Consider the following 24,623-nt stretch of genomic DNA (forward strand, 5'->3'; position numbering starts at 1 on the left):
TCAGGGGGCGCTTGGTGGCTCAGTTGGTGGAGCAGGCGCCCCATGTACAGAAGCTGTGTCCTTGCCGCAGCCGCTGCGGGTTCGAGTCCAGCCTCGGCCCTTTGCTGCATTTCATCCCCTCTCTCTCCCCCGTTTCATGCTAAGTCTGTCCTATATAATAAATAGGCAATAAAAGCCCCCCTCCAAAAAACAAAAAATGTCAGAAGGTGAAAACAGATATCAAATGTTCTCTACATAACACTGCATTTACAAAAGAAGGGCTATAAAAACGTTAGCTAATGTCCATCTTACTTATGAATTTCACACACCCACACACACAGTTTAGTTCATAGACTTCTAAAACAAGTCTGCGACAAGGAAGGTTAAGACGTTTGTGTGGGTGGTTAATGCTGGCAGATGTTGTAATTTAAGGATAGACATATTTTTAAAACTTTCATGACACTGAAATAGATATCGGTAAAAAGCTATCGGGATTTATATCAGACTAGGATTCCAACAAGCTACTAATTATTTTAATTTTTGATGGATTAATAGTTTGGACAAAAAGGATTGCTAAAAAATAGTGAAAATGTTCCTTGCAGTTTCCCTGAGTTTTTTATTCAATTTACTATGTTAAATTAACTAGCAAATATTGACATTTGGAACCAGAGGAGGCTGAAGCCAGTCAATCATTGGCATTAAAGCTGCTAAAATCATTCAGCAGTCACTTTATTCTTACCACATTTGTGTCTACAAGTTTTTTGTGTTGAGTTTTACAGTATCTCGCGATACAATATTACACAATCTTTATCATTATCAGGTACAATGACTTTTAGAAGAAATAAAAACAGAAGGGTTGGTTTTGGTTACAAAGGCTTCATCAAAACTTTAAGCTATTTTTTTCATCGAAGTATGTGCAAAATGTCTGATAGGCAGACTTTTTTTTTCAGTACCATATATATAAGTAAATGTCTACGTCATAATGACCTTCAATTTTCACATCACAGTATACGGTTTCATAGTATATCGCTGCAACGTTCTCAGACATCTTCACCACAGTGAAAACCATCTCTGATGCCCCTTGAAACTCCACCCACACCTTGCTTAAAAGCTGATCTCTTCAGCCAGCCATTGTGTCTGTAAGCGATTGCTGCCCTCCCTGTTTTAGTAAGATACACATTACAAAGTAGTGGAGGGCAAAACAAAAAGAATGCAAAGAGAAAATTGGTTAATGTCCAGCTTGGTCAATGTGGAGCGATAACGTCATACAAACATTAATCAACTTAAGATTTTGCATTGTTTCGGTTACTTGTGGTCTGACCCAAGAATACGGGTTGTGCCAGAATTCGGTCTGCATTTAATGTGAGATATCTGCATTGAGTGCTGAGTTTTATTCACATGGAGAAAAAGAAAATCAGTCAATTGATTTCAATTAACTAATGAGTGATTAAGAGCCAAAAAAAGACAGCCTAGCTGGAAACCAATATTATTAGACAAATGAATGGAAACTGGCTTGCTCAGTGTGTCGAGTTAATAGCGGTAAAACAAGGTGCTCTGTGTTGGGTTAAATGTTTGACCAAAATGGAGCCATAAAGAACCGTCTTACCTAGATGTGGTGGAGTGGTCTTTTGGAGCGGTCACAGTCACTCTCGTATCGGAGATTAACTTTTTTCTCTCCCATACAAAAGTGCCTGTGACCGCTCCAAAAGACCACTCCAGACATTGACATTTTGTTGAATTTAGGTTGTGATGTTGAGTGACCAAACTGCACCATCAGGACAACATCCAATGCCAATGTAAGTCTGACGTAGAATACTGACGACAGATGCTGCTGATATTTTCCTGCTTTTAAGTTGTGTTGTTAAGTAACCAAGTTCTAATATTTTACAAACATCTCATGCCAGTGTCATCTTGACATAGAATGACAACATTTAGTCGCAAGTTATGCAAAACAAAACCCAGTGCAAAATGTTATAATGTTAACATCCACACAACATGAAATTCTGACGCCATTAAAATATCGTCAAACCAATTTTCATTCCAACCAAGTATTTACATAAGTCAGATGTAAGAGTCCAACATTTTTCAGACATCAGATTGATGTGCAGGGCCAGCTGTGGCATTAGCCTGGTTCCAGATCCATAAAAAAAAACAAAAAAGCAGGCTAAACAGAGCTTTTAAATGGGAAAGACTGTGCCAAAGCTAAAAAAAAAAAAAAATAAAAAAAAAACCAAAAAAATTGTCACAAAAATGTTGTGGATGAATTACATGCAGAAACATAACCAAGATGTCAGGCTGAATAATGAAGTGATAATAGTATGGTATGATGATGTTTTTGTAATGATGGAACTGATGCTGTGGAAATGAAATTACTGACTTGATGATTGACCTTTTATGCCTCTGGTGATGTTTTACAGCATGAGGCTATGTTTTATGTTCTACTATGTTATTAGACATCTGTGTATGCTGACACCTCTAATGGTGCTTGATCCATTGGTATTTTTATTTGACAATCATCGCACTTAAAAACTCTACACCATGACAACTTGCTGTGATTAACTAAATATTTACTTCTATCAGCAACAGTGAATGACAACGGAGATGAATATGTCCTGCCTGTGAATCTAATGTAATCCACAAGAACAGAAATATAGAGAATATACTGGAAAAGGAAGCATAATTGAAGTAGGACAGTGTCCAAGAAAATTCTCAGAGACTACGTCTACGTTTTCTGCTTTGGAACAACCCCATTACTATAATCTGAAGCTCATTTTGATGTACAATTGTAAACATGCATTTCAAAGTACAAAGAGTACAAAACATCACTGTGCTGTTCAGTGTGAGTAAAGCAGGTCCAGAATCGCTAGGCAGAGAGCAATCAAGCTTTCCATTATGGATCGCTCTGAATTTGAGATGAAGAAAACTCTGACATTTTGAGCTAGGCTGGTTAAAAGAAAATGTGTTAGAATAAATGTGCAGCAGTGACAGTGTGACAGCTATGTTAAGCTCTGTTACCTTAAAGAGAATTCCAAGTGCCAAAATAAAAATGCCCAAGTTACTCTGCGCTTGTGTTGTATCTATTCCCTCTCTAGAGGAGAGAGAAGTGAGAGCTGAGTGGCTGACCTTTGTCCTTACTCATTTTAATTAAGCATGGCTAATATCAGCTATTTCCATGATGAGGACTCACATCAGTGCAAGTGCACGAACACACAATCACCTACCCACACGTGCATGAAAGAGCACATGTGTAATGCTGCATGCACACGCAAACACATAATAGGGAACAGAGATTTACGGCAGCTAAGATAGGGATTCGCAAACTCCCAACGATACACACACTCACATGCACACACAAATGACAATGATTAGTGGCTAACTAAATGTCAGGGGCCATAATGGCAAATCTGTTCCTTTGAACACACTCATATTCTCTCTAGACTTTCCCGGCAATATTAATGGAAGGCTGCATTGTTTTAATGCATTATTATTCCACTGGGAGTCTTCATACAAAGTTATTCCAGCTGGGCGCGGTAACAACACTTCACTACCCTCTTCTCACAGTACTTATCATAAATACAGTCATGATTGCAATTCGGTTGTCTAGAGTCTGTGCTCTTTTTCACATTGATACACCAAGAGTTACATTTTTACAAGTCTTTATTTAAACAAAATTACAAAACTACAGCACTGGCTCCTTTCACCCATTAATGTGATCTGATCAGCTCTGACAACAGATTAATTACACACCCCACAATTCAAACATCACAAACTACTGCTGAGAAAAAACAAGAACTCATGAAGAGTTCTGCCCACGCTGCATTAAACCATCTGAATTTAGAGAGGGGACACAGTATGATAAAAAAAGAAACACAAATACACACATTTTTTTAAAAAATTGCACCAACCAATGTTGTTCAGGCCACAGTGATAGTTATCTAGCAGACAGTGTATCCTCTGCTCTCAGCATCGCATCCACAAACACAATGTGAGTGTTGTTTGTCCGGCTAGAATACCCTACATGATGATAACTCAAGAGGCATTGGGTAAATTATTTTTTTTTAAAAAAAAGATGTGACAAATTATTGTGAGACTTTACAATGCAACAGCAGAAAAAATATTCATAAAATCCTACTCCCCATGTCTTAGCATTTTTAAGACTTTTGAATGATTGATTTAAAACATTTAAGGCCTTATTTTCAGACTGAGGAATTCAATGCACTGTAACAAAAAACCTTGTCTATCAAAGCTTAAAGGAATATAAAATTTCTGTCGTCTATCCACACTAGTTTACATATTACTCTATGAGAGACATTATACTGTACATGTAAGCCTTTTGCAAGAGGGATCAGGCCCAAAACTCTCTGAGTCAACGACAATAACCACTTTACACAGTCTGCACACCTGTGGATGGGGGCCTCATTTACTGAAATGGCTACTCAGTTAGGAAGATGACTTCTTCAGTTCATTTTTTATCACACTTACAGGCTATTATAGAAAATTGTCAGTCTAATAGCAGCATTCAATTTTATCTTTGGGTGAGTTACACAGACTATTGACAAAATGTCCTGCTACATTTCATTGAAATATAGAGGAGTTAACATCAAACTGTTTAAGCTACTCAATATCAAGTTTAAATGGGAAATGGTGTAACCAATATGTTCACACAGTGCAATCTGTTTTTAATTGAATAAAGAGCAAAGTAGAGATAGGTTGCAATTACGCTTAAACTGCATAGTATTGATACAGCTAATACTCAAGGGGAACCCACACACGTAAATGAGGGCGAAATGTCATTGAGAAGGTGTTCATTTTCTGGATTAATTCAGAGAGTTGTGTTCAAGAGTCGTTGACAGGACTGTATTTTCAGTCTAAGGTCACGAGAGAATGAAATCTATTCTAAATGCACCCAGCAATTAATGAGAGTGACAGAATCATAGCATATTAAGAATAAACTGCGATTTGCTGGGCCTTATTATGCCGTACTCAGTAATTATACTCTATCTCCGTCCTGACATCAAAGAGAGGAACGACGACCTGGAGGTTTAACCCTCCGTTTCACGTCTTGCTGAGAAACACTCTTCCCACACTGACTCATTCCATGGGCGTGGGCGACGACTTTTCGCTGTGGATCCGCTCTGATCCATATTAATGTCCAAAGCATTTTCATCACATACAGGATTATGCCTCACATTTTTGAAAATGTTAACCCTATGAAGTACTACATCAAACTGAGGCATCTGCAAAGTCTTACATGAAATCCTTTAAAGACATACTGCTGTTCATTTCGATAGTGCATGATCCTGTGATAGTGTGGTAGCAGATGCATGCTGGGAACACCCAGTTTGTATTCATAAAAACGGATCCAGACTACAATATGTCAGCGAGATTTCTCTGAGTGAATTATAAAGCTCAACACCTTGGCCTACAGTTTTGAGTTTTCACTGATGAAAGCTGAAACACATTACCAGTGCCCATGTAGGCAGTCACTGCTGAAGCAAAGTATGCCTCTTTCCCCCACCTAACTGTGACAAGATATTCTTAGATGAGAGGTGCTGTGCATATTTAATACATTATCACATCTACAATCTTAATTAACAGAGAGGGAGGAAAAGAATGGCGGCTGAGGAGGAGGGTAGTCATGTGATGTGTAGAGGGGCGGGTTGGGCCTGATATCAATCTCTCATTCCTCTGTATCCTACATCAGATAATGGTCATGGTAGACTGTAAATAGGTCAGCATGTGCATCGTGGTGATGAGGATATGCAGATTAAGACCAGGGGTACAGCAGAGTGGTAATACAAGAGAAGAACAGCCGGGTTGATGTGGACCAGGAGCTGGTAATGGTCTTAGTTGGTCGGGTTGTCAACGACATCACCGTTATCAAAGTTTTATTCAGTAATCAGTGTATGGCCACAAGGCAGAACCCACTAAGTTTAATCTTGTTAAGTCAAGTGTTAAAGAGAGGGGTTTAGCTGCTCTGCAGTTACCTGTGCCAAGTGTACCTGGCGGAAAACATGGACCCCTTTTAGTAATTTAACAGACCCCGATGGCCCTGATGATTATTGCTTTTGGCTAAGATTATGCGAGAGACCCATTTGGGCGCTTGTGGATCTCAAGGTGTGCCTTGCGATAAACATTTTCACCACCTCAGTTACTGGTGCAATGCTGCAACAACACTTTTGCAATATATATGTAATATTTAAATATTAGCTCAATCACTGTACAGAACATTAATATTTGCATAGGTTTTTCTGTATCTGCTGGAGTATTACACTGACTCTCACCTGCTGTATTACATCCATTTTTCATCACCAGCATATAGATCATCAGATTTATTCCATTTGCAACAAGAGCAAAAATATAGTGTGTTTTAAATTCCACAGTTTTACCACTTCTCATGGGCGCTGTTTAATGGCAGTGAAGCGAAAGCGGGGGAGGGGGGAAGCACAGATGCAAACGTCTAATTTGTTGAGGTGGCACGAGGTCTCTGAGGGGGATAAATGTCACGCAGAGATTAAATGATTCCGAGAGATGAGTGAGCAGGCACAGCCATATCTAACCTCCTGCCTCTAATGCAGCAGCATGTGATTCATGTGTTAAGAAGTGTTATGATAACTACAAATCTCTGTTGCTGTAAAAGTGCTGTAATGTTCAGGTAAAGGGAAACCACATGCAGCTTCATAAAAGGTTTTTGTTGACACAAAGAGGACAAAATAAAGGGAAAATCACATGGAAAGAGATTTTCTGACATAGATACCCAAAACTACCCAAAAAACCCACACGTTTCTAACATTTTGAAATTTCACAAAGTCATCACTGATCAGAGATGTATCAAATTAAGGATTTATAAAGCACAGTGCTGAGTACATTTCTATCTCCATCATCATTTAAGGAAATGATGGCGTTCCCTAAAACACACAGCTGTCCACATTATTTTAGCATTCTGTGATTCTGACATTGCTCCAAACAGCTGCACAAATATTGAAATATATGTACTGTCAGAACTGTACCAAACAGAAGAAAACCACTCAGCGCTGCTGACATACACACATACATTTCCTATGAGCATAATTGCTCGGAGGATGAGCTGGTCAAGAACCCTACCATGCACCTAAAATGGGTTGAGACCATTGCATATTTCCATACATACACAGTAATCCCCTCTTGCTCCCCTTTTCTGTGTTACTCCTCATGGTGCACAGTCTAGCAAAGCAAAAGTGCCAAAAAACCCAATGCCATGAAATCCTTTTACTTCAACTGTAACTTTCGTGTTGCAGCATTAATAAATGTTGTATGCTTGGACTGAAAAGCCCAGATTAAAGTGTCTGGCTTTTTTTCTTCCCTTCCCTTTCAGCAGATGAAAAAACAGCATGCTCCCAAAAGCCTCTGCAACATGACAGAGCTGCTCCCCTGCTACATCTCATCTGTAAAGAAATCCCTCTGTTCTCCATGAGTGGGCTTAAGCATGTGTACACAAGTATCGCGCAGTGACAGGTAATGATTCACAACACACACAGTTTTGACAAAGCAAATAAACAAAAGTACAATATGGTGTGAAGTTATAGAGGTGCCATAACTGCACACATATGTCGTGCACGAACGGAATGGCAGAGTGGCTGGCAATATAATGAACCAAATTTTTAACTACCTTGAAAACACTGTCAGAGACGTGACAGTAGGCATTTATCTGCTGGAGTGAGTCATCTGTATTTCAACATACTTCCTGCCTGCAGCTCACACTCTGATACACCGCTCTGTCTCCACGGCTGGCGACCCATTTGCCTGATGACTCCACAGTAGCAGATTTAGATAACACAATCATAACACCCTTTGCTAACAGCTGATAACAGTGAAAGTAACATGTACAAAGCATATTTATGGAACTCCGTGTTCAACTTTGTTTTCATACTGTTATATTTTCCAATCATTATCTCAGTGTGACTTTTTATTGTTGTTGTCACTTTAGGATATTTTCATTTTCTTGTCTCACTGTCCAATTGTTCTTATGGCTTCAAGACTCTTGCTTTCAAATGTGTTATGAAGCTTTATTTGACCAAATAAAAACATCTGTCTTAGAGTCAAAGTGACAGACACCTCGGACTGAAATTACCAACATGTTACATATGTGAATTGTTGAGCAACAATTGGTATTTGTAGGTCAGACTGTTGCCAAATGTTAGCTACTAGGTCACATCCATCAGGAATTCTGGGCATAGCAAAACGTATTATGAAGCTGACAGCTGGCACATTAGCTTCGGTTTGATTGTGGCCATATGGCCAGTGGTGAGGAGCTGCCATGACCCGAAACAGCCCTGGTAAGATTCCCATTACAGAATGTACTTCAGAAAGGCAACATCTACAAAAACATGATGGTCCTGTAGTGACCATTACTGCCTGCCAAGCAGCTGACTTCGGTTTATCACACCTATATTTAGAGGCATGGTGCACCTGTTAAATGTCGCCGAAGCGGAGCTAAAGTGACTGTTTGTTTGAGCCAACGCAGCTCTGCTAACTGTCAGTGTGAATGTCGTTAATTGTAACTCAGCCACTGCACAGTCCGCTCACTCTCAGGGACTGTACATCAGGAAACAGTTCCACTGTTTTAACAATTTCGACAGCTTGAGCACAGTAAATTACAGGAAACAAGCAAGTGGACATGGATGGGGCATCATATTGCCAATTCCGTCAACTAATCCATCCTAGGACTTTTTTGCCATAACTCCTGGACTTGCAGTTAGACTTTATTTTAGCATCTTCGGGCATGTCATTACAAACACTCCTCCGGCAACTAACATCTGGGAATATACGATTATGACTTTTTCTCTCCTGATCCCTAAGCTCAGGGTATCTTTGTTTACTAGTGCTGAATAATATACCAGTGCTCTCTTTTTCACAGATATTCTCTTTGATTGATCTTTGTTAAACATGTTATAGTATCTAAAATTACTCTGTCCATGCAATGTTTCAAATGGCTTTACTACGAGTGCAAAAAATGCAGGCTGCACCCTACTCAAAATTCAAATTGGATTTAGCTGTTTACTAAGAATATTTCACTGTTCATTCTACTTTTTTTTATTTCATCAGCAAACCAAATTAGACCTCTATGCTAATGCATGCTAACTACAATATGGCTTCCTTTTTTGCTGACACTAGACGTCTAACAAAAGCCAGAGTCTGTTTTGTATTAAGTTGCTGTGAGCTGTGAATTCACCACCTCTAAGCAGAGGGAAAAGAATGATGTTATCTCAAATAATGAACAGGCAAACCCATTCTTTCTCCAGGCAGCTGCCTCTGTCTCACTCAGTCATTCTGATTCTGCCTATACCGAAGAGCAGCATTAAAGCGAGGAGAGTTCACTGACTGACCAAACAGGAAAAAAAAGACTAATTGTCAGTCTTTCAACAAATCTCAGTCGCTTGAGGAGTCTCTGACACAATTTCAATTTTTCACTTTCAGGGGGCAGCCCTAAAAACTTCTGTCAATATTCGTTAACCATAGTTAACCTCGTATGACATTGTCAATAATTACAGTTTCACAGTACAGGCCTACAGTAGCCTTTTAGGGCTGTACAAATGGTTATTATGATGATTTGATCATTACTGAGGTCACAAATGTTTAGCACGATTATTCATTATTTAAGCAACGAAATATTTTTTAAGCATTTTCACATTTAAATATACAGGATGTGGATTAATAGTAAGGGTGCAATAAGGTTGCGACGATATTCTTCTTAGCCTTCAAGCACTCATCGTTCTGCAGATTGGGGTGATATTTCAGGTGGTTTAACAAAGAAGTTGTGTTGCTTTGTAGCCCAGATAAAAGTCTCATGCAGTCTTTGAATATGATTTGTTCTCTCCTATGTCCAAACAACAGATGATGATGGTTGATTAAGGATGGTCTTTGGTCTGCCTGTCTGCAGTTGCAACATTTAGGAAAGTCTTTTGCAGGCAATAACTACAAAACGCACATAACGGCATGACAGCTCTTCAAAAGTGAGGGCTGCTGTTAGTTTAGGAAGTGCTTGATTTGATATGCAGTGGAGTTTTAAATACGCAGTGCATGCATTTTAAGCATCAATATTGCAGTCAGTCATTTAATTGTGGAAAGTCAAAATCGTGATTAATATTCAACCAATTGTGCAGCCCTACTGCCTTCACAAAATGCATCAATTGTGAAGCACATGCAACTAAGCACATCCAAATTAGCTCAATGGGTCAGTTGAAGTTGGATAGATGGGTTTTGAGAAAGTGACTTGACCATTCACAAGGAGGAAACAACAGGATAAAAGAGAAAGTTTGGTGCAAAAGGAAGGACTGCTTGCTTGAGGGAACTTTAACAAGACATAAGGCAGCTGATGGACACATTGGCAGTGGGAGAGATTGCCCCCATAACCTCTCAGCTATGGGACAGCCGCTGTAACTGCAAAGGCCCTGACAAGTTGACAAGTGCTGATAGAGCACTACATTTATATTTTAGGCATTGAGCTAATGTGCATCTATATCAGCCAACAATAAGTGAGCCAGTAAACGTTCAGCATCTCAATCAAAGATACTTGGGAGAAGCTTACTTCTGCGACCCTCTGATAATGGGACAGGGTTCCTCACCTCACCAAGAGGAGTGATTTGCACGCTTATTATCAGCGATGTTCCCACCAGTTTAAAAGACAACCACATAAACAAACACAATGATTTGAAAGACACTCGAGGCATGTTCACACCAAACCGCAGTACCACCCAACACCCACTCACTTTTTTAAGTACAGGGCAGGAAGATGGATGCTGACATATGATAGCCAGCCGGTTCAAAAATATGTTTTCCTAACAGGTAGGAACACCTGAGAAGGTAAATGATCATTTGTTTTGACAATTGTTTTCATCCCCAATGAAATCTGCAACCTCACCAGATGACAGCTTACTAAAACACTGTCCAGGTTGTTTGTGAATCACTCTGAGTTTTCTTTCCTTCTCTTTTTTTAAAAAAAAATCTCTAGCTTTTGTTGTACCAAGGCTGTGCAGATAAAGACAAAACAAATACTTAAAATTATGCTTTAGACCAAACACAACAAACTGCATGTATGATCACACCCCTAGAATACATTTCCTAAGCTGACTCCATATGTTATAACAGCAATACCAGCTGGAGAGCTGTTTGCACAATTCACATATCACAGCTCACACTTCTATAGTCAGTGTGTTTGACCCTCAACTCTTCTATTAATACCATGCTGTCTGTGTGAAAGTATGCAAATTCCAACATTATGTTCCTTTGAAATTCTAACCATTGCTTGAACAGAATAAGAATTATTCTGTATGCACTTGCAATAAATCTGATACCTGCTCAGGGATACAACAAGGGCTTTAACAGTAGGCAGCGAATCCAGGCCATCACACTGTGTTGTGAAATAAATACTGAAATTCAAAAACTGAAGGTAAAAAAAGTGTGTTTTCATCTGACAGGTTATCTGATAACATCATTAATATTCCATCCTAAACATATGCGAAGCCAAGTGGACCATGCACACTGTAAATCTTTGCGTCAGCCTATTAAAGAAATAGAACATGGCACTTGGAAGATGGATTTTCAGTGAGGCTGTTTTCCTGCTGCTAATCCACGGTCTGAGGTATCAGCATACAAACTCAGCCGCCACCCTATTACCCCAACAAGTAACAATTAGGATGCTGTCGCCAATTAGCTCTCTGTTCCCGCAACAGCCTTCTTAATGTCCCATAAAACACAAATACACCTATTGACCTTGTTAGACACAGAGATCCACAAGATGAAGCCCAATTTGGACAGCCTCTTAAGAGCTCAATGGCACTTTTATTTTGTTAAAGGCGGAAATTCAAAGCTTTAACACCTTAACCAATGCCATGGCACACACACAGCAACTATACAAAATTAATTTGAGAGTCTTAAGACACATCTTATTTGTTACCTGCTGTGACGAAACCCAGGGAGGCTTGATTAAAGCAATACTACGTAGTCTGCCTCCAGTCATTTAAACCAACAAGCTTCTTTTTTGTGTTGCAGTTGCATAGCCCACGGGCACAAAATGTACTCTGCAATGTCAGTTCGCCTCTAAGGAGGAAAGTTCTCTCCTGAAAAAAAATTGTTTTATTATTTCATACAAGAAGAAAAATAGCTTAAGCTTGTGTTCTTTCTCCGATTATAAGAGAATGACAGACTTTATTTGCAGCACAGATGGTGCCAGATACACCTGTGACCATTAGGTACGCGGACAACACAAGACACTGTCGAATTCGCTATGGAAAGTCTGTTGGCTAAATGATCCATGTAATAACTAACAAACAAGATGTTAAATTACAACAAGGCAGAGGAGGACATAAATCAGAAATTAAAGCAAATATTCTTCTAAATATCGCATCTGCCCATCAAATATGGGACAGCGTGCCTCATATAGGGCTGACAAATAAAATCCATCTGAAACTACTAATGGAAATTGGGGTAAATCCTTAAAATTGTTATTTCATGCTAGTTAATACAAACAGACAAGTGCCTGCACAGAATACCAAGAGCTGCTTATACGCACCTTTCACAATAAGGTTGAGGAGCTTTGGCCGTGGGTTGCGCTCGCTCTGAATAGAGCACGTGTACTGGCCATCGTCGGATACATCCACTTTCTGTATCTGAAGGCTGTACTCATGTTTGTCTCCCACGCTGGACACAATGGACACACGAGGATCCACAGACCACTTGTCGTTCCCTGCAAAAATGATGCTTGAGCGGTTCAGCCAGGCTCCTTTAGAGATCCCATCCAATAGGTAGCACCTACAATGACAAGAGACAATTGAGTTAGATCTGGAGAAATTTTGAAAAAAAAAATGAAATTGTCATGTTTGTGGACTGAATACTACTCTTTTCATTTAAGACACTGCTGTTAATGTCTTCGTTTCTTGTAAGCATTTTTTTTTTTACTGTTAGTGCAGGATCGAGTGTTTGTTAAGTTCTTCCAAAAAACAAGTTCTGATGATAAATGTATATTATCAGACATCATGAAAAACTTAGAATACTGATTTGTTTTTCCTTTTAATGCAAGACCAGAGAGCATACAGACCACAGGATGTATCAAATTTTAGTTATATGCACAAATGTGTCAGAAAGTGAGTCACAGAAGACAAAACTCTCAACACCTGAGTGTGACTCAGACTGTTACAGCTGTTTTAAGACTGGATTTGACTTGAGGTGAAAATAGCTGGAGCCATGAGTAATAGCTGTGCATAAGGATGGCTGCTCTGTTGCTGTTGGATCCTCTAAATGGTCAAAGATATGTGATTAAAGTGCAATTCTTCGTCATTCCAGTGTTTTCTACGGAATGAGTGTTTGTGTGGCTGTAGCTGACGATGGGTGTGGGAGCTCTCCATGACTTCTTTTTTACCTCAGCAGCAGTTTGTGACTCACGGTGTGGATAACAGATCGCTCTGTTCAGAGCTGATCACATCTGATCAATGGATTGGAGATGCAACTGCTGCAAGTGAATGGAAACTTTTAGAGCCTTCAGAATAAATGATAAAGTCTCACTTTCAATACGCCTAATGTACTGCTGCTCTGTCTGTTCCCAGAGTGCACTCTGCATATGTATATTATAAATAACCGAGTGGTATATGTATTTCTACAGCGCTCCTAAAAGCTAAAAGTCCAGGTCCAAAAGTAGAAAATCTATCTGTGGCAGCATATGTTTTAATTGTGGTGGGCCACCACAAATAAATGAATGTGTGGAAAACCCTGCATTCTTTTCATTGACAAATCAAAGCTTTGGTTTGGTAAAAATAGATATCTATACTCTGGCAGCTGATTCAGAGAATTTCTACTAAAATTTATTGCTTCACAACATTTGAGATTTATATATAAAAACCTTTTACTGTTCAAAATAAATAGAGTTTTTTTTGCATCTGACCCTGATCACTGAAATGAAAAGACAACTTAGAAACAACTTAGAAAGAAAGTTAGTAGCACCATTTAGAGGAGCACCATGTCATTTGACTGAAGATGCTTGCCTTTCAGAGCCCCGAAAAGCTTGGGTCTCGAGTGAACTAACTGAATATGAAGACCATTGACCTGTGGCATATAATATATTAAGTCTGTTAAAAGGTATAGAATTCACTGTGAATACAGCAACATCTGAAAAGTACTTGCACAGTGTATATAGTGGACGAAAGAGAGGATACATCAGATGAAAGGTGGAAAGAAATAAAATACATGGTAAAAATGGTTCTTCATTTTATTTCACAATTCCCAACTCCCTGGTTGTATTCGCATAGTTTTTCAATGTGAACATCAATGGAAAGTATAGGCCTTCAATCCAGCCACAGAGAATCAAACACCCCTGGCTCTGAATAGGCTGTATTCTAGGACCAGACTCATTCCCGTGTGACCATTACAGAGCTCAACACAATTTACTTTTGAAAATTAATTGCACACACAAAGGGTCAGTAAATTGTACAACATGATGATGTTGGGGTCATCATTGTCACAAGCAGTTGTTTTACTCATCATTCCAGTGCTGTTCGACTTCAGAAATCACATCATATTCTGTGACAAACACTGTAATAATGAGTAGGAAAAAAGGCAATCAAGTTTGGCTCTTTAGCTGTTGTCAACATGCCATGCAGACTGCCAGCACCAGTAGCAAAGCCACCGAGGAAATCAGTTTGGCACTAACCACAAAGCTCTTTCCCTGCTATGCCAAGAAAATGTCTGTCAGGAAAGTGGGTAGAGGACAATGGTTTAGCCCGGGCTGGTCTCCCCTTAGAGAAGGCACAGCCCCTGAGATATTGTGACAAATAAGTGGCAAACAATGGAGAATAGATAGTAATAAAAACAACACAAGAAAGAAGTCTAGGTTCTTTGGAAAGTCCACATGGGCCTGTTGGTTAGTTAGCCCATTGACCACCTGAGCTGTGGTGGTCCTGGCCCCTAGGCAAGATTTACTGAGGGAGCCTCTAGGCAAGCTTCATCCCTTTTCTGTATTTTTTTTTCTTTGACAACAGAAAAGTTGAGTGCAAATTTAGCTCTCCCAATTTCTTGTAACTTGACCTATGTAAAAATGTATTAAAAGGATAAACAGAAGCTAATTTTAGATGCATTTTCTGCCTTTGAGAGAAACGACTTTAAAGTGTAGCGAGGCTTGATACCTACTTCAGCGATCACAGGCCTTCAGTGACTAATAATTTAACACACTTTTGTGGGAGCGCTGAGAGTGCCGGCTTAAGGCCTGAACATTAATGCACAATTCACCTGCCCACAACCACTGATGTGAACAACTTGTCAACAACTTGCTGGGCTTTCATCATTACATCCTTGTAAAGCAGCGTAACCATAAAAAATGTTTTCTCCAGTGGAGCTGCTATTGATTTTTCTGTTTTCTCACCCAAAATTGTCCTTTCTGAATCAAATATTCACTCCAGGTAGGCATTAGAGGTGGCTGTTAAAAAGTGAACTCCTTCAAAAGAGATCAGAAGCTGTGGCCAGCTGTCAGTTACAATGTACTTTAACGGTGACGGTTTTTACAGCTTGAAAAATAATGAAAAGATCTCAAGCCACTCCAGCAGCATATACGGGTAAATAAACTGCTGACCACAACTGCTGTGAAGAAGAAAACAAACCTTTAACAGCCACCTTTCAAGGACAGATTTGGGATTAACAAAGCCGTAGTGCCAGACGCATGGTGGGAGGACATTTCACCTCCACTTGGACTCTTAACATTTCCCCTCATCTTGATGAATCAGTCCTTGATGTTCCTTCCCTTTTTTGTGTTTTTTGCTTAGCACTGCTGAGTGTCTTTGCACTCTTCCTCCCGAAATTATTATTGTTATCCCACCGTCTCTGTAATCTCACACCAAGGAGTCATACAGACGCCTGTATCTATTCTCCTCCTCACAAAGATGTGTGTCACAACACGCCATTTTTACATTAGCACATTGTCTCGGGTGTTGTTGTTTACTGTGGCTGATACCTTTGTTGCTGCTATCTTATAGAAATAGGAACTACATTTGAACTCAAGTCTGGCCTGAGTTTGACAACCGGCGGATATGGGCTGCTGTTAGTGCACAACAGCAAAAAAAAAAAAAAAAAGGGCTATAGAAGACATGCATGTTGACAGTATTGTGACTAAACTGATTGATTGTGAGAGGCCCAAATATGCCTGAAACATCACCAACTCGATTTGTCTGCAATCATGAAACAGCAGAGATGAAATAATGGTTACCCTGAGTATGTTGCCTGCAGGTTGCATGTTTTTAGTAGATGGAGAGGTGTGTCATCACCAAGATAATTTAGCTGGACTGTTTACCTGCTTGCCATCTTTGCAGATAAACGTAAGCCGGAACAGATTCGTCTTAATGCCAGCGCAAAGCAAGGATTTGGGAAATTACAAACTTTTGTTTTCTAAGATATTTTAAAGATGGCCCTTGCCAAACAAGTCTACACAATGCTGATTTAGCCGTACACTGCAAGGGAAATAAAATTCTGTATTTCACAGTCTACCAGGGTTTGTCCTGCATAGAGAACTACGAGGCAACCGTCTCATCAAATTTCGTCTCACCCCCAGCTCTCATCAAAACCCTGCCAAAACTTCCAAAGAAGAAGAAAAGAACTGCCTTTGGCTGGACTGCAGCAAAGTGGGTACCGGCCCTTTTAATGCAAAAGAAAGTAAATGAGGTCTTTATTAGTCCTCTTGATGTTTTAATATAGTTTTAGATCGCCAGCTGGTGCTTACAAACACCATTGCAAATGACAATTGGCTTTTGTGAATGCAGCTCTTTGCAGTTCAAGTTGGAAAGATATTCACAGAATAAAACTACCTAAATCAATAACTCACAAGCAAAACGTTATTAAAACACAAACAAAGCATCTATCCAAACGTGGTAAAATAGAAAACGAGTTACAACCTCATTTTCACCAAAACGAGCCATCCTGCGACCTGGACAAATAATGTTTCCCTCTATATGCAGCTGACTGCTAAAGTGTGCAGGGACTGTCTGCAAAGCCAAACACCGGACGACCAGAGTCTTCTGTAGTGTCCCAGAAATCACAGATAAAATGATTAGAACTAAAATATATGGCTTGTTAAAAAGGATTTGCTTTAGCCAGCTGAAGCCACGGTTCTAGGGTTGCAAATTGTAAGCACTTACCTTAATCGATTTTTGGTAAAATTAATGATCCAAACCAAATGTTTTTTTCCTCAATTAAAGCTCACAGTAACATATTGCATATACTTTGACAGAACTGCATGACCTGTCGATCGATGAATTAAATTTCACGTGTTCAATTAGATTCTTAAAGACGAAAATGAAATGAAATCGAATCGGCGATTAATTATTTCTTAGCTTTATTTTGAGCCAGGAAAAAACCTATATACCCTTGTAGTATCTGCGATGACATTGCCACATCGGCACACTGGAAGTGATAGTTTTCCATCAACCAGCCAGAGCTAAAGGGGTCAGGAAGGGGGTAGCATAGCGAAAGAGCAAGAGCTATGAGTAAGGTGGAGAAAACATCCTAAAGCCTCCTACAGACTGTTAGATTTTAGCAATTTAAGTTTTGTGCAAGCTACACTCTGCAGCTATAAACTTAGGTATGACTTTAGGTTTTATGTAAACAGATTTTAAATTAAAATGCCAACTAAATCAAAGGCTACAATGTACATCCATCGCCGTTAGTATGCAAGAACAAAACATCATCAGTGTGCATCACCCGCTGTAGTGGTAAGAGAAAAATCGAAATAAACATGTATCGCGACCTCGCTATAGTGCAATTTATGTGTCAAAAAAAGTCTGAAGAAAAGGAGGAGAAGAGGAATGTTGATGCAGTCATGGCTGGGGAAAACAGGCCAATGCTAATTTTGCAGCGAGAGCTTAACGTTAGGATTAGCAACTACTAGCATTAAGCAGTGTCGAGCTGATCCGCGCGTCATTTTATGCTGCATTTCTTTTGGTTGGTCATAGATATTGTCACGTCTCTTTCACATTAGTAATCTTGTATAGCGAGCTTAAGAAGTCTTCATAAAAAGTTTCTGTATTGGATTTTCCAGATAAAAAAGATGTTCAGAGAAAATATTAAAGTTAAAAGAAGAGGCGAGCTCACTTGCAGGCATACGTAATAAACACGCATCGTTACTCTCACTGCCAGAGGAAGGAGACAAAAGTTCGGCACTTCATCTTAAAGTAGTCTTCTTGTAAGTCTTGTTTTTCTTTGATAGTTTTTTTTTTCCTTTCATTCCACGCTTTGATACTTTCTTTCCAAAGTCAGCTGAGCCTTTCTTCTGCCACATTTCCCTTGTTCATCCCCTCAATCAGGCATAGCAGCACAAAACTGCTAACACCTAAGATGGGCTTTGCTTTCATCAAGCCCCCTTTTCTCCAGGAGCCCACCAGGATACAGACTTCCCATGGTTTATACAAAGCTGAGGTAATTATTCCACAGACCTCAGAGCATCTACTCTGAAGCAGCTTTGACATCTAAAACATGCACTAATTGATACCTTTATTTATCCCCGCTTCCAACGAGTGACTGCAGAGAAACCAGGCTCATTACAAGCAATTTTTTTTTTGTATTTTGGCTGTCTAATAACAGAGTTCAATTCAAACCCCCCTGATTACGCACAATGTGCAAAAGAAGAAAGTGATAAGCTGGTGTTTGAGGCACCTCACATGAATGGAGAGTGATGACAAACCATTAATTACAGTATGGCAGCTGGTAAGAGAAGCAGATTGTAATCCGTTTAGCCAAACTCATTCAAGCTCTTTGATCGGGTGCCATAATTAACACTGGGGCATCATTCTGACCCAGATTCTTATTTGTTTTTTAAAAATCATTTACTAGATTTCTCAACTGTAAATATTCTTCCTGGCACCAGCTCCACAGATCTCGTCTTGCAAACATATTTCAGTGTTTCACAGTCAAGTAGATCACATTCAGCAGTTTTTTTTCTCTACATTTGGCAGAAGAAATGAAAACACTTCTGGATGAGTCCCTCTGTAGTCTGAGATTTTTTGTTATATAACAGTTATATAATAAACACACAGGACGTTTAAACTGCAAGCCATGCAGACCCCATGTAAGCTTACTAATATCACTCTGTTCTTTCAGACTCAAATTAAAGAGGAAACAACGTCAGTCTTACAGCTAAACCTATTTTCTCCAATAAAACACTAGATGAAATTAGGGCTGGTTATCGCCACTGATTTTCAGAATCAATTTCCAATTCAATTGGATTTGAAATAGATTCAATTAGGCATATTTTAGCAGTTTTGCTTGAATATGAAAGAGATTCTCAGAGACCTAATGCTGTAAACAGTACAAGGAGTTATTTTGAGAAAGAATAGTTTCAGAACAGGATTAGCATTTAATTTGTATTATTATTATTTCAATCATTTTGAATATATAACTAAATGTTGTTTCTAGAGCGGCTACGATAATGTTAAAACAGCAATGTCATTTTAAATTCAATATCTCCCTGGAAACAAATCTAAATTGTCAATGAAAGAAATTATATTCCTGACGTCACAACACAAAGTGTTTAGTTTAGAAAGTATGAGGACATGGGGGTTGAATTGTGGTTTTTTTAGACTTCCTTTTGACTTTCAAAACAATGACTTTGTCCAACCTCTGACACAAAATCATTTGATTCATTGTTAATATAACAATACTGATCAGTGCAGCTTTAACTTCAGCATTTCATTTAGCCTGGTCACTTTCAATGATTATAGCAGGCATGTTAAACAAACTAAAGGCCAATATATTCTGCAGTACATAGCGTCAGTTAACATAATGTTGTCATGCAATGACAGAGTGAGGAGTGAGACAGAACATTGTTACTATAGCAACCAAAGGCCAAGCCCTGCTGAGGTATCTGCAAAAGAAATAGCAGCTCACATTAAGCTGAAACACTGCATACTTACTGAAGGAGGGGAAATATTAGTGGATATATTATAGAGAAGGACAACAAGGTGGCTGGTACAGGTGAGGTACAAAAAAAACCTGAAAAATTCCACTTCCACTCATAGCTTGTCTGCCACAGATGATCACATCTGTGATCGTTTAAATAAAAAAGCAACACTCAAATCTATCAAAACAGTCAGCCCTGTATCATTTCTTTCCTGCAGCCTGTTAAATGACACTTAATCAGTGAAGTATAAATCAAGCTTCAGCCACTGAGAAGACCACCTGGAATCTTTCGCGTTCCAGTCAGTGTTGAACTGGAGTATGCCAGAAACTAAGTGGTGCACAGTATCATTGTTGGGGAACATCTGCTTAAAGACAATGCTTTTGTGTGTCTGTTAATAGCGGCACCCACTTAACCGGCTTGAATGAAATAAGTGTTTTGAAGAGTATAATGAGAGTGACACAGCCATAAAAAATGTAAGAGGATACCCTTAATGGTGAAGTCAGGGACGGATGTTTCATTCCATTTTAGCTGTTTCACACATGAAGAGAGAGAGATGCTGTGATGACTGTACCTGCACTGTAAGCTCTTCAACCTTTACAACGACTCAGTGCCCTCAACAGAGCTCAACTGTCCAATGAATCCTCAAATGAGAAAATGCATTTCACACTGACTGACTGGATGTTGAAGCACTAGTGAAAGGAGGCTAGCTGTGATCAGTGTGTGAAAAGCCAAGGTCTTTTCAGCAAAGGTTTTTTTTTGCTAAGGCATTTCATTACTTTACTGTTACAATAACAGGACTGATGGAAATAAGACTGGTAATTTGCCATTTGAACGGCAGATTAATAGTCCATGTGGAGAGGCGGAACACACTTTGGCTAGAAACCCTTAGATTAGGGCAGTACCCAACTCAGAATGATATCAGTCGAATTAGATTTGGCTGATAACAAGAAACAAGATAACGCCGCTAATGATGGATCACAAAGGTGCAACAACATTTTTAGATATCAAACAAAAGCCAGAGACTGTGTCGTGTTAACTTGCTGTGAGCTTTACTCTCACCACATCTAAGCAGAAGGGCAGTCTCTCTCTCCCTTTGTGCCAAGTATCCCCTCCATGTCATTCACCGCCTGCAAGTCCACAGCTCTGTGTCAAAGAGTAGCGTGAAAGTCAAGAGCACTCACTCCGCAGCAAAGTCTGACCAAAATGTCCCCAGAAGTACACTGCATAGCACATTGAATAGCTAAAAAAAACATCTGCTGGACTTGAAGCAATCTCAGTTGACTGAGGGGTCTTCGAATCTTTGACTTTAAAGGGGCAGCCCTAATGCAGATTTGCTGAAATGACCAGCACTCAGAAGAGGAAGTCTAAAGCCCAATATTCATTGGCTACACGTTATCAGGCTGAAATATTGGCCCTCGCCCCGAGAGGCTTCATCATCATGGCTTCATCATGGTCAAATGTTAGCCTAAGGATTTTTTTTCCAATCAAGATGCCCTAACTGTGCATCTGCCAGAGCTTGTTCCCACGCTGTATGTTAGGAAGAGATGTTGTACTGTATAAAAAGCTTATCCTTCAGTTCATTAAATCCCTGCAGCTATCTGAAGGCAGCAGAACAGATATGTTGATAAATCTGCAGATTTGAGAAGTGCCACACCAGAATGCTGTGCCATTACACAGGGTGTCCACACACACAACATGATTTCCAATAGAAGCCCATTCCTCATTTATTGAGCTACTGTGCTCATACGTTACTGTGATTGGCTCAGCTGATTCATGAGCTATGAGAACTGTCTGAGATCATATTGATTAATGACCATGCCAGCAGATTTCCATTCACCTTCATTCAGTCATTTTGCACTTTGCGCTGCTGTACATGAACTGAAATAGCAGGCGCTCTTAGTAGACGTCTCCACATAGGGCTTAGCTTTTGTTGTTGCACCTGTGTGATTAAAAAAGGGCCTTGAGTACATTATGTTAAAATCTTCCTCAGTGTCCCTGTCTTGCTTAATTGAATGCCATCACCATGTGGATAGAAAATAAAAATTTATACTGTGTGCCCTTGTAAAATTCAGAAGACATTATCTTAAGAAAAAATATGACACAATTAAAAAGTCTACTGCAATAAAATGTTATTTTATTTTTCATTAAAACACATTTTGAAGCTGATGAGCTGATAAGCAGAAAACTTACTGGTAACTGTTTTCTTAATTGTGCGGTTTTACTGTTACTGTCTACTTCCAATTTTGCTGCAGAGGCATTGCTCCTTTTTCCCTTGAGCATAGGTGCAGGTTTGCGTCTGGTTGCTGTAGGCTGGGGTATTTTAGGGGTGGGGCGTTGAGCTGTTGCAGAGAATGAGGGAGAATGAGGACATACTGTAGTGCTGTGCAACCAAGGTACAGAGCACCAGGCTCTTAATCCCTAAAATAATCCTGTTGACTGTGGCCGGAGGGACACATCTGAAGCCTTCCAGCTATAATCCACACAGACCCAATGCTGAAACCAACACCTAACATCACAGACACAGAGAACAGTATAAAACTGTCTCACAGCCAATAGAAACGCCAAAATATCACTTCAAGTGTGAAGACTTTGAAGTCGATCTATTCTGATTTTTTTTCTTTTTTTATTTCAGTACTATTTTTGTCTGAACTGGCACTCAGATTGAGCCTGTGACCAAGGGTGCAGCTAGAAACTGTCAGACCCCTGACTACATATAAAACCGATGGGCCCTACTCTGTTGTTTCCACAGCAGTTATTACAACAAACTCTGTGCAGCCATCACCTTGTCCCCTTCAGCTCTGGGTCCCCTCAAGGTTCACCTCCCCCCCCCCCCCACCACCAGTGTATACAAATGAAGTGACCCGTGCATGAATGGCTTTGGTTGAATGGTTTTGTCTTGTTTCACAAGCGTGGAAAGCAGCTGAGTCAAAGCCGTCCACAACTACAAGAAAGTCATCTCTTATGTGTGAACAACAGAGAGAGGCTTTTCCCTCTCTTCTAGCCCTCACATGTGAGATCTGTTTATTTCAAATTCGAGCACAAGTCAACATCAGTCTTTCCACTATAGATCTGAATCATGTACAGAAAATCGTTCAAAGCTCTACACAAGTAATCTCTGGATTAAGTCACATTATTGATTCTTTTTTCTTTCTTTTTTTTGCAAGAATTGACATTGACTGAATGAATGCAACCTCCAGTGAATAAAAATGAATGGGGCTCACAAATTAATGGCTGCATAAAAAGTTGAGGGCTGGAATTCTGAAAGGATATAGAGAAGCCTTTGCTCAGACGTAATGGACCAGCATTTTTCTACCCCAGACAATCCCCCCTTATAAATATGTGAATGAGCTCTGCGTAATACATTCACATCAAAACTGAGTCTGCTGCCCACCCAGATACTGTTAAATGCCACAGTCAGAACCCAGCGAGACAAAGCAGGATCAAACATTTAAGCAGTCTGCTGCGCCATTACCTGTTAAACAAACACAATAATGTCTGGGAATCTTTTTCATAAGGTGTAGAGTTATAGAGAGAGCACTTCTGTGGACACACTATTGGACTACAAAATCAGTACCATTGAATCACAATCACTACACAAAGATAACCATTGGAAATACAACACAGTGTACCCCAGCAGCACCTACTATGCTTAAACAGCATATTTTTTTTTAACATTCAGCCATTTTAAAGAAAAAAAGATCCAAACAAAGGACAGGAGTACACCGACTGCACAGATTTACTGGCAAATAGTTCTCATTTGAACATCCTTTAGCAATGACTCATGGTGATAAACACTTAGGAGATGAATGAGTCTGTATTTCTTTCATGGAATTGAAACATGCTGCAGGCTTAAGACACATTTTAAATCACTGCAGTTATTTTGGTTCGCTCTGGGCGTCCTGCGGTGCAAAGCAGGCACAGTTTGACTCCTTGAATAAAACAATCCACTTCATTGTACATACATTTTCTTATTTCAGAAAGCCACATTAAAATGTTACAGAAGTAATCGTACCAAAAGTATATCTGCTCCTAAGAGAGAGTGAGCTAAGCAATTTGATCCACTATGCACTCCGTGTCCGAGGAGAGTGAGGCATTATCAATGGCCTTTAACTGTGTCTTTTCAGATCACCCTGCCACGGTTCACAGCAGCTAACACTACCTTGGAGAAGTAAAGGAGAGCTGTTATTGAAAACAGAATAAACAGCCCTTTACCCCTGCGATTAACAGGACTTTAACCTTGCGCTTTAATTGTAACGCAGCCTTTAGGACTCCTAGTGGAGAACTCTGTGCATATAGCCTGTATGATTCACTAATACGGATGAGAGGGCTATACACTACCTAGCACACTGCTTTGTTCCTCAAGGTATTTGTCATGTGACTGTAATTACTTGTGGATGCAAAGACCACCAACAATGTATCTCCCAAATCAAATTACCTCGTCCTTCAAAACCGATGGTTCGACTTTACACACTGCCACCTCCCTGTGGTTCCAGCAGGAAGTGGGACTGACAATTTAGCAAACATTTTTAGGGAGGTTTTCTCCCTAAGAGGCACATTTGGGTCATCCTTGAAAGTCCACCGCCATCTACCAAAAAACAATGAGGGTCATTCACGGCTGCAAGTTTTTGCAATGTCTTATTAATGCAGCAATTGTGAGCCTATAATGACTGACTGGCATTTGACATTCAGCATGAATGCATGTCTGTGTAATTCCTCCCATATGGAAAGAAGGGAGGGG

General features: G+C 39.7%; 1 protein-coding gene across 2 annotated transcripts in view; it reads right to left on the bottom strand.

The window, feature by feature from the left end:
- The window catches only part of negr1 (neuronal growth regulator 1), a 161,044-nt gene that overhangs the window by 99,181 nt on the left and 37,240 nt on the right, over window positions 1–24,623 (bottom strand). For both annotated transcript variants that reach the window (XM_042483651.1, XM_042483650.1), the window contains exon 2: window positions 12,530–12,768. In XM_042483651.1, the coding sequence (XP_042339585.1) occupies window positions 12,530–12,768 (239 nt within the window). The remainder of the gene's footprint in view (window positions 1–12,529; window positions 12,769–24,623) is intronic.

The sequence above is a fragment of the Plectropomus leopardus genome, chromosome 3 (genome assembly GCF_008729295.1).
Source record: "Plectropomus leopardus isolate mb chromosome 3, YSFRI_Pleo_2.0, whole genome shotgun sequence".
Taxonomy (NCBI): domain Eukaryota; kingdom Metazoa; phylum Chordata; class Actinopteri; order Perciformes; family Serranidae; genus Plectropomus; species Plectropomus leopardus.